Source organism: Myotis lucifugus, unplaced genomic scaffold, assembly GCF_000147115.1.
Source record: "Myotis lucifugus unplaced genomic scaffold, Myoluc2.0 scaffold_10, whole genome shotgun sequence".
In the NCBI taxonomy this organism is placed as follows: domain Eukaryota; kingdom Metazoa; phylum Chordata; class Mammalia; order Chiroptera; family Vespertilionidae; genus Myotis; species Myotis lucifugus.
The window spans coordinates 8,996,487-9,007,802 of NW_005871058.1; the positions used below are offsets into that span (position 1 = coordinate 8,996,487).

General features: G+C 40.7%; 1 protein-coding gene across 1 annotated transcript; it reads left to right on the forward strand.

Annotated features, from left to right (window-relative positions):
- Window positions 1-668: 668 nt before the first annotated feature.
- Window positions 669-10,352, forward strand: SLC2A3 (solute carrier family 2 member 3). Its single transcript, XM_023750011.1, has 9 exons — window positions 669-862; window positions 2,905-2,997; window positions 3,451-3,611; window positions 6,254-6,494; window positions 7,201-7,363; window positions 7,652-7,839; window positions 8,760-8,864; window positions 9,514-9,615; window positions 10,095-10,352. The coding sequence occupies exons 1-9, from the start codon at window positions 848-850 to the stop codon at window positions 10,335-10,337; spliced, it is 1,311 nt and encodes a 436-aa protein (XP_023605779.1). The 5' UTR covers window positions 669-847; the 3' UTR covers window positions 10,338-10,352.
- Window positions 10,353-11,316: the final 964 nt, after the last annotated feature.

Sequence of the window (11,316 nt, forward strand, 5' to 3'; positions counted from 1 at the left end):
AGATCTTATCCTATAGGCATTTAGTTTTCTCCTTCCTGCAGCTTAGGGGAGTTGCTCTAGCTTCTGGATATTCAGGTTTCCGTCCTACCTGGGGCTATTATGCCAATTAGAGGACAACTAGAGACATAAATTGGCTCAGTTCTTCCCTCTGTTTTCTTCTCCCAGACTGTCCTTTCCTCCCCTTCAAGATTGTAGACCCAGTCAACAATCAAAAAGCAGCTGATAAATTCATAGGATTGTGAATTCTGCTTACACTCCTTCAAACAACCTTAACTCTCAGATAACACCCACTCCACTTGGCCTTACATATACACACATATAGGGAAAAAAGGCATTTTGTCTCCTGACAGATTGATTCAATTCTGAGCAGTTGTGAGAGCAAAAATAAAGTGAATTTGCCCTTCCCTGCAGGCTTTTGTGGTAGCATTTTGTCTGTGAAACTAAGAGGCTGTAGCTGCTTTAGAAAAGGGAAGGACGACTCAAGAAGACGTAGTGGGTATGGAAAAGGATGTGGTTTTAAAAGTGGGCAGAGGGAGGTGCTGCCTAGGGTGAGGTCTGAATTTGATGTTACGAGATCACGAGATTATTTGGGGGAGGAGCAGGGGAAGGGCTGGGGGCTCGCCTCCCTTCCTGGCTCCACCCTTTCCAGGATTATAAATTGGTGACTGGTGTGCACTTTTAACCGTAAGAGTGAGTGTGAGGCTGAGATGTAGAGCAATCCTGAGGACCTGCAGAGAGACTTGCTGCCAGAGAAGGACATTTTTAAGGTTTTGTTGGCTGAAAAAGGTGTCTCTGGAATCTCCCTCCAGATCTTTCTTGAAGATTCGAAAAGAATTAAATTAGGGCCATGGGGACACATAAGGTAAGGATGATACAATTACCAGTTATTTTTGCATGTTTGGGGTACACTCTGAAAGGCAAACCATAATGGTGATTGCGGTGTTCTATTTTATTCTGTCATCTAGCCATCTTCAGGCCCTTTCCTTCCGCCTGCAGTGCTACAGTTTCACCAGTTCTCCTTGATTCTCAGATCCTATAAAGGATTTATTCCAGCTCCATCACCTTCCTGTCTCAGGGAAAGGCACCTGGAGGAGTTGTGTTTGTTTCTCAGGTTTATTTAACATAATTACACTCTACTGAGGATGAGCTGATGGAGTGTACAGGGGATCAGCGGCTGCTCAGTTGTGTTGATTACACTGTGGGGCCAGGTGCAGGATGAGGATTTCTCTGGAAGCATTGAGCCTTGAAAAGACCTGAGATTTGTTTGGGGGCCTGGTGTCCAGCCATCTGTTCTATGACCTATGGGATTTTCTGGGTACTAAGGAGAGAGAATTGTCATTGTTCTCCCTAGTGTGGTTCTGACTGTGAGCACATGATACAGTTGTATATTATTGTGTATTATGTATGCAGTATATTTAGGGAGAAAGGCATTTTCAATAAGGTAAACAAATTTGAAAATAAAGGAAGATAAGAGATGAAACATGTGAAGGAAGAAGAAAAAGGGACTCAATGATAGTATGATGAGGGGGAAAAGAGGTTTTAACTAAGGGGAAAAGAATTAATCAGAAAGAGCTATGCAGTGGCAGGGGGCCTCCGGAGTCCTTATACCTAGTTGCCTGGTTGGCAAGGTCATTTTGGGCAATTGACATTCTCAGCCTGCCACTCTTGTCAGACTGGAGAGAGGAGTTTTTAAGAAATGTTTGGGGGATGTTGAAGATGGACTCAAGCATAGATATTGAGCTACTTTGAGGTGGAAATTTAAGATGACAACCCCTTGAGTTATTCCTGGGAAGCTGAGAGATGGCTGAGTTGATTTCTGTCCCCTTCCCCCAAGAAATGTCTCCTGTATGTGGGGTTGGGAGTGAGCTTGTGCTCTCCCCCTGCTGGGTGGGGGATAGCAGTACAGTAAACTGGCAGAATTACAAATGGGGCCAGGATACAATGGGTATAGTAGGCACCATAGATTACATGATCCAAAGAGAGATAAAAAGCAGCTCAGTGATAAAGATATATGCACCGCCACCACTCTGGGGCTTCTGTGGAATCCAGGGTACAGGAGAGACTGCACTGGATCTAGCTGTTTCCAAAATAATCTGTTCTTAGGAATTCTAAATGTCTTTACCCCTGTCCTCCTAAGTCAGTGGTTCTCAACCTTCCTAATGCCGCGACTCTTTAATACAGTTCCTCATGTTGTGGTGACCCCCAACCATAAAATTATTTTCGTTGCTACTTCATAACTGTAATTTTGCCTCTGTAAACAATATGTAATTATATCTGTGTTTTCCGGTGTTCTTAGGCGACCCCTGTGAAAGGGTCATTCTTTCCCCAAAGGGGTCGCGACCCACAGGTTGAGAACCGCTGCTAAGCTCTTTCCATCCGGGTACTGCTGTTTGCTGTTACCTGGGGCAATATTTTGAATTCCAAACTGGCTAACTCAGTTCCTCTTAACTGTTTACTTTCTAAATTTTCTTGCCGCCTTTCTTAAGTTTACAATGCTTGTCCATATATTTCTAGATAAGGTCTTCAGTGATAACCTGTTTTTTTGTGTTCCTATTCATTACCTAGATCTCATTAAGTTTTTGTTCTTTTTAAAAAATATACATTTTTATTGATTTCAGAGAGGAAGGGAGAGGGAAAGAAAGAGGTGGAAACATCAATGATGAGAGAGAATCATTGGATCAGTTGCCTCCTGCATGCCCCACACTGAGAATGGAGCCCACAGCTCCGGCATGTGCCCTGATTGGGAATCGAACCTGTGACCCCTGGTTCATAGGCCCATGCCAGCCAGGCTTGTTCTTTTTATACCACTCCTAGGACAAGCTGTCGTAATACATCTCCTTCATTAATAAGAGGCAATTATCAAGAGTTTTAAGTACTGTTTCTTCCTCCCCTACCCACCCCCAGGTCACCGCACCTCTGATCTTTGCCATCACCATTGCTACAATAGGCTCTTTCCAGTTTGGCTACAACACTGGAGTCATCAATGCCCCTGAGGTGGTGAGTACCAGGCAACTAGAGTTAGAATTGTAATGAATACATACTATTGGTAAGGAAGTCTACTTGAACCATTAAAACAAAACTCAGTTATTCCCTATATCCCGCACTGTACCCATTCTTCCTCTCACCCTATGATGATATACTTCCTTTATTATCCCTTAGGAGTTAATTACAAAGAAAAAAGAAGGCACTTGGGAGAGGGCTGGAATATTCACTGAATATCAGTACTACTATCTACTGGGATTTTCAGAACAAATAAAAATTCTTTTCAGAGAAACATTAACTCCAATCTGTTACCTCTCTTCCATCCCCATTTAGTTATTCCCTTGGTTCTCTACCTATAAAGCAGTAATTGTAATATTGTATTTTAGGGAAGGAAAGACCCCCAATACTTGTCTCTTTTCTCATCCAACTGTAACAATCTGCCCTCCCACCAATTATTTTAATTTGCAGATCATAAAAGACTTTATCAATTACACTTTGGAAGAGCATTTAGAAAACGTTCCCAGTGACGTGTTGCTAACGTCCCTCTGGTCCTTGTCTGTGGCTATCTTCTCCGTTGGTGGTATGATTGGATCCTTTTCCGTTGGACTCTTTGTCAACCGCTTTGGCAGGTATTGACCAGAAACTGGACAAGGGAGGGGGGCTATTCTGGTTGCACTGAGGACAGGTATTGAGAATTAGGATGTGATGGTAATTACACATTTGAATGAGAGCACCTCAAATTCTGACCAAGGGAAACCTAGTCTAATTGACACTGACTACTCTTGCTTGGGGCTCGACTGCCCTGCATAGCTTCCACCCAGCCATCAAGAGGTGGGCCTTGGGAATGATTGGCTTTGCAGTCCAGTTTACACAAATTCTGTTTTCTAATAAAGTTCATTGAAGTGTCTCAGAAACATACTTTATTTAAAAGGTCAGTTGTTTGCTTTTCTTTAAAATTTTGGGGGTTTTATGCAAATATCTTCATTATTTTACACAACAGGATAGGGAGGAAATATTTTTTAATCCTTAATCTTTGGCAAATAACTAAATCATGGCCAAATAACTAATGTGAAATGTTTTTTTTTTCCTGAAAAAAAAAAAAAAGAAAATTGTATCTTCTCACCCTATACTGGCTTAATAAAATAAATATCTTAGAGGGTAGAATACTTTCAGTAATGACTAGTGAAAGAACCATTTAGTTTGCTATTAGATATTCTGGAAACATAAATGGAATTCAAGTTTGTTTTTTAATGTGTTTTTATTGATTTCAGAGAGAGGAAGGGAGAGGGAGAGAGAAATAGAAACATCAATGATGAGAGAAAATCATCGGCTGCCTACTGCGCCCCTACTAGGGATCGAGCCCAAAACCTGGGCATGTACCCTGACCAGGAATCAACTGTGACCTGGCTCATAGGTTGACGCTCAACTACTGAGCCACACTGGCCTGGCCAAATTCAGGTTTTTAATAAATGAAAGCAACCTATTTTATTTGATAATATTTTATTTTTGTTTTTGAAGGGATTAAATTTTTGTCTACTAAAAGCATTAAAATTTTAACGTGGGTTTTCCAGAACTAACATGGCTTCTTCCTGTTATTTTATTAGCAAGAGAACCAATAAAGGAGGGGGGAACAGGAAAAGGAATGTAGAAAAAGGTAAAATTGAGAATGAACAATGAGATTTTTCTCTTGAGAGGGTGTTCTACTGTATCTCCTTGGAAGCTTTTAAAAGTGCCAGGCCAGGACCTGTGCATCAGTATTTTTCAAAGCTCCCAAAGTAATTTCAGTGGCCACCTGAGTTGAGACTCATTGTTGAAGTTCATGGTGCTGGTTCTTCCCAACAGCTTTAGTAACTTTTCAGTGTTAATCTTTTATTTCAGTCTTCTATCAGCTGTTTCAGTGGCTCCATCTGCCACATTTTTAGTACATAAATGTAGTAATTTATTATTTGATACTGGTTACCAATACTAACTGTTAATGACATCACCACAGTCCACCCAAAGGAGAGCTGAAGCTGCTGTTTGCATTACGTTTTTTTGTGATGTGGAAAAACTTGGTCTGAAATAATCTATCATCATCAGCATGTTGGTGATATACCTAAGCAACTGCATTATAACTAAATGCAGTCAGAAGCATTAGTCCAAAAATACCTCTTGGGTATGTTCATAGACCTGCTAGGGCAGACTTGCCTAGGGCAGTAGTTCTCAAACTTGAGCCTGCACCAAATCACCTTGAGGACTTTTTAGAACACAGATTATTGGACCCCCACCCTAGAGTCAAACCTAATTATTTGATAAATATGGAGAGGGATAATTTTAATTTCTAGCAAAATCTATGTATGGACCACTTTCAGAACTACTGGCCTAATGTGCTTGCTAAAATCTTACCCTTTGCAACAGCATGGGTGGACCTGGAGAGCATCATGCTAAGTGAAATAAGCCAGTCAGAGGACAAGTACCATGATTTCATGTATATGTGGAATCTAATGAATAAAATAAACTGAGACAAACTCATAGATACAGAGAGCAGACTGACAGCTGTCAGAAGTGATGGGGGTTGCAAGGCTGGGTGAAAAAGGGATTAAGCAAAACAAACAAAAAACTCAGACACAGACAATAGCATGGTGATTACCAGAGGGAAAGAGGGGTAGGGGGAGGTAGAAGAAGGTATAGGGGGCATAAATGAAGATGGAAAGAGATTTGGGGTGATGAACACACAATACAATATACAGGTGATGTATTATAGAATTATACACCTGAAACATATGATTTTGTCAACCAATATCACCCCAATAAATTCAATTAAAAAAATAAAGTGCCTGCTAAAATGCTAGGCTACAGGTACAACTTAGGAGAATCTTAAAACACGTTCTCTAGGTGAATTTTATGCATATAGAGGTATAATGACCACTGATCCTGTTATCCCAACTAGAAATGTTCTAATGATAGAAAATAGAAAAGTTAAATAAAAAGAGAAGATGTATGCTTTGTCCAGGTAATTCAGTTGGTTAGACTGTCGTCCTGATAATGCCAAAATTGGGCGTTCAATCCCCAGTCAGGGCACATATAAAATTGAGCCAATGAATGCATAAATAAGTGGAGAAACAAATTGATCTCACTCATTCTCCCTTCCCTTCTCCATCTCTCTCTCCCTAAATATCAATAAATTGAAAAAAAATTTTTTTAAGATGTTTGAGCTTGGGGAATTGAATAATAAGGAAAGAAAGGGAAAGTTGGGATTGTTTTGCTAACTTGTTTTTGTTTAAATTTTCAGGCGCAATTCAATGCTTATTGTCAATCTATTGGCTATCACTGGTGGCTGCCTTATGGGATTCTGCAAAATAGCGGAGTCAGTTGCAATGTTGATCCTGGGCCGGTTGATCATTGGCCTCTTCTGCGGACTCTGCACAGGTTTTGTGCCCATGTACATTGGAGAGATATCTCCTACTGCCCTGAGGGGAGCCTTTGGCACTCTGAACCAGCTGGGCATCGTTATCGGGATTCTGGTAGCCCAGGTACGTGAGAACTTAACGAGTGTTAGTTTCTAAGACTCATTAAGAGTTAACATAGCCCTGGCTGGTGTGACTCGGTTGGGCATTGTCCTGTGCACCGAAAGGTTGCTGGTTTGGTTCCTTGCCAGGGCATATGCACGAGTTGTGGACTCCAACCCCAATAGGGGGTGTACAGGAGGCAGCTCTTACATCAATGTTTCTCTCTCCCTCTCCCTTTTTCTCGCTCTCTAAAAATGAAGTAAAAAAACAAGAAATTTTTAAAAAGAGTTAATAGCCTGGCCAGAGTGGCTCAATGGTTGAGCATCGACCTATGAACCAGAAGATCATGGGTTTGATTCCTGGTCAGGGTTCATGCCCAGGTTGGGGGCTTGATCGCCCTGTAGGGGGGCATGCAGGAGGCAGACTATTGGTGATTCCTTCTCATCGTTGATGTTTCTATCTCTCTCTCCCTTTCCCTTCCTCTCTTAAATCAATAAAAATATATTTTTTAAAAAGAAAATTTAATTTAAAAAGAGTTAACATAGGTAAAGTATTCAAAAATGGCACATATTCAATTATATGTAAGTTTCAGATGATATAGCTCACAGACAACTGAAAAAGCAACAGGATAGTAAAAGAATGGATAATTTCCTGAAATTTTTCTTTATTTCATTTAATTTGTGGCCTATTAAATATGGGATTTATAGTATTGCCTTTGTCTGGTTTCTAGGTCTTTGGTCTGAATATCATCTTGGGAACTGAAGATCTTTGGCCCGTGCTGTTGGGCTTCACCATCCTTCCATCTTTCCTACAAATCATAGCCCTTCCATTTTGCCCAGAAAGTCCTAGATTCTTGCTGATTAACAGAAAGGAAGAAGACAGTGCTAGAAAGAGTGAGTATCCTTCACATGTTTACTGTAAGGATCGTAGGGTTGTGATTTGTTTTAGGGTGAGGATATTGGATCTATTTTTTGTTATCTCAGAACCCAAGTGAAGAGTTTCCTAATTACTATTAAGTTAGGAACTTTCAACCCCTAAAGAATGAGGTGAGGAGGTAAATTAAGACATGGATGCTGATTGATTAGCCATGTCTGGGGCTCATCTTGGGTGGCTTCTCCCTAGCTGTCATGGATTTGGGATAGCACCTTACCTTTATCCTTTCCTCTTCTTCTCTTCCCCAGTCCTCCAGCGGTTGTGGGGCACCCAAGACGTGACTCAGGACATCCAGGAGATGAAAGATGAGAGTGTTCGGATGTCACAAGAAAAACAAGCCACTGTGCTGGAGCTCTTCAGATCACCGAACTACCAACAGCCCATCATGATTTCCATCATGCTCCAGCTCTCTCAGCAACTTTCTGGAATCAATGCTGTGAGTATCAATTTTTGTGTCCAAGATATCCTTCAATATTTCACTTAAAACACCTGACCAGAGGTAAATAGCTCACCTACTTACATAGCCCCTCACAATGTTTGGCATGTAGCAGCTACTCAGAAAATGTTGTTTATTCAAGTTTTGATTTGGTTTTATTTCTTAAATTTATAGTACATGTTTTCCATGTGGAAAAATGAGAAAGTAAATAAAAATGAAAAATTTTTACACTTTGTCTTAGAACAGATGGTTAATTTTTGTCTTCTTCTAGGCTTTTTTCACTATATAATACAACACAGATTTTTTTGACCACTCATTTTTTATTTCCAGCCCTCTCTAACTCTGATCTACCTTATATGATATCATCAGTGACAATGTAGGCCATACAACCAAAGTAGATATCTGAGAATTTATATGCCTTGGCTTTTCTTTAGGATTTGACATCCTAAAATCCATGTAAAGCCCTGGGGAACCATTAGAAAATCAAGAAATGTGGAAGCACAGTAGCAACTTAGACTGAGGTGGCCTTATCATTGTATCTATTTTTTACAACTAGAATAGAGACTATGATAGTTGAGATAGGGTGCAAAATGGGAAGCTAGTAATTGGCAGGTATCCCTTATATTCTATGTAAATACCAACTTCCTGCTTTTGAGTCTTGGTTGTGAAAAGAGAAGATATTATACCTTCTATCCATTTTCAGGTAAAATATTTGGATATAAAGAACACTTTTGTCCCACCTCTTTAAATACTGATTCATGCCCTGACAGTTTCTCATCAGTCTTTGATTGATATGATAAAACCATTTTGTTGCATTTTGCAAAACACACTTGATACTCAAAATAGTACGTTGGTCCTATTTTTCAGCTGCCATGCACAATTGCTGTTTCAAAGTTGCACCTTCTTTTGTTTCCTTGTAGGTGTTCTATTACTCAACAGGAATATTCAAAGATGCTGGTGTTAAGGAGCCAATCTATGCCACCATTGGTGCCGGTGTGGTTAATACCATCTTCACTGTAGTGTCTGTAAGTTGAATGGTTTGATAATTTTTGGGAGACAGGAGTTAGCGGGGAGAGGAATTCTTGCTACGAATGTTCAAAGATGGGTTGTGAGTACTTCCACCTCCCTACCATTATTATTATTTTTAAATATGTTTTTATTGATTTCAGAGAGAGAGAGAGAAGGGAGAGAGAGAGAGATAGAAACATCAGCGAGAGAGAAACATTGATCAGCTGCCTCCTACACGTCCTTCACAGGGGATAGAGCCCGCAACCCGGGCATGTGCCCTGATAGGGAATCAAACCGGTGACCATCTGGTGCATGGGTCGATGCTCAACCATTGAGCCACACCGGCTGGGCTCCCTACCATTATTTAAATCTTCTGTTGTTGTTTAATTCCTCTTTGGTGGGGTACTGGGTGGGGAGAAATATTGAATGAAGGGTGTAAGTAGTCTTCACTTTTTTCAAACAAATCTAGAATGGATGGGAGAGATGGAGGTTATAACCTATAACCTTTCTATAGAAAGGGTTATATAGGATATATTAAATTTGGAACTGGAAAAGAGGAAGTGTGACTATAACAAGTATCTGCTATTATTAAGGCAGATTCAGGTAGCTTACATAGTGTTTTCATGAAAAGGAAATCAGAAATGTCATGTTATATTCTTCTTTTAGCTGTTTCTAGTGGAAAGGGCAGGAAGGAGGACTCTACATATGATTGGCCTTGGAGGAATGGCTTGTTGTTCCATCCTCATGACTATTTCCCTGTTATTAAAGGTGAGTGCTCTTTGAGTGAAGAAAAGGGAGGGGAGGGGGAAAGGAGAGGTCATGTTGACTCTCTGGGAAGGCAGTGAACAGTTGAGACTGGAGACTGATAAAGTCAAATTTGGGAGAAGCAGCATGCCCAGAGTTTTAAGAAAAGTAGATCACCACCGATAGGTAATTAAATTGCTATAATCCTTACATCTATATAACATGTAGCTTATAAAATACATTATGCAATTTAATTCTTAAAGTAATTTTGAGGCTATTTCCATTTACAGTTGATGAAATTATCTCAGTAAAAATGATATATGTGTGATCGTATAGCTGGGTTTCAAAAACCTCAAATTTTTACTCTAAGTCCGGTAGGTCCATTATACCCCAGGACATAAAGGGGCTTTTCAGTGTCAGTCAGTGCTCAAGTCTGAGAAGCTAGATCCTGCCTGGTCATGCTGTCTTTAACATTAACTTTCCTCCGTTCCTTCCTCACACAGGATAATTATAGCTGGATGAGCTTTGTTTGCATTGGGGCTATCTTGGTGTTTGTGGCCTTCTTTGAAATTGGCCCAGGCCCCATTCCCTGGTTTATTGTGGCCGAACTCTTCAGCCAGGGACCCCGCCCAGCTGCAATGGCAGTGGCTGGCTGCTCCAACTGGACCTCCAACTTTTTGGTTGGACTACTCTTCCCTTCAGCTGCAGTAAGTAAATCAAAGCACAACTCACCTTGCCCATCTTGAAATCAACCCACGTAAGCCATGTTACAATATGAATGAAGGATTATATCTCAAGGGCTTTAAACTGTGTCTCGTACCCCCCCCCCCCCCCATTTCTAATGATACATAGAAAAAGAAGGAATGAGAGCAGAAAAGACTGAAGTAGGAGCGCAAAACTGGGAACCGTTAAAAGGCCACTGGTCTGAAATGATAGTAATAGAAACAGAATGATAGTAGTAAGCCAAGCCTCAAAGGATTTCAAACTAATACTTAAAAATCCATCATTTGAATTAGCATTTTGGCTTCATGATCTTAAAGGCTCACAAAGCATAGGATGTTAATGAATGAAGTGAGTTCTATTATAAAATGACCTGGAGCTGATTTGGATCAAGGAATTTGTAATGGACATCTATAATCATTTCCTATTTCTGTGAGTCTTTCATAAACATAGATTTTAACAGTGATAACTGAAAATCCGAAAATACTCAATAGGGATTTGGAAGCAGCTAATTTCAATGAACAGGGAAAGGAGTGACACAAAGTTGCGGAGAGCCCTAACCGGTTTGGCTCAGTGGATAGAGCATCAGCCTGTGGACTGAAGCATCCCGGGTTCGATTCTGGTCAAGGGCATGTACCTTGGTTGCGGACACATCCCCAGTTGGGGGTGTGCAGGAGGCAACTGATCAATGTTTCTCTCTCATTGATGTTTCTAACTCTCTCTCTCCCTTCCTCTCTGTAAAAAAATCAATAAAATATATTTAAAAAAAAAAGAGTTGCGGAGAAATATAGTAAGTTAGCAATGGGATTCATAAGTGAGTCTCTCTGCCCTAACCAGTTTGGCTCAGTGGATAGAGTGTCGGCCTGCGGACTCAAAGGTCCCAGGTTCGATTCCGGTCAAGGGCATGTACCTGGGTTGCCGGCACATCCCCAGTAGGGGGCGTGCAAGAGACAGCTGAATCAATGTTTCTCATCGATGTTTCTAACTCGCTATCCCTCTCCCTTC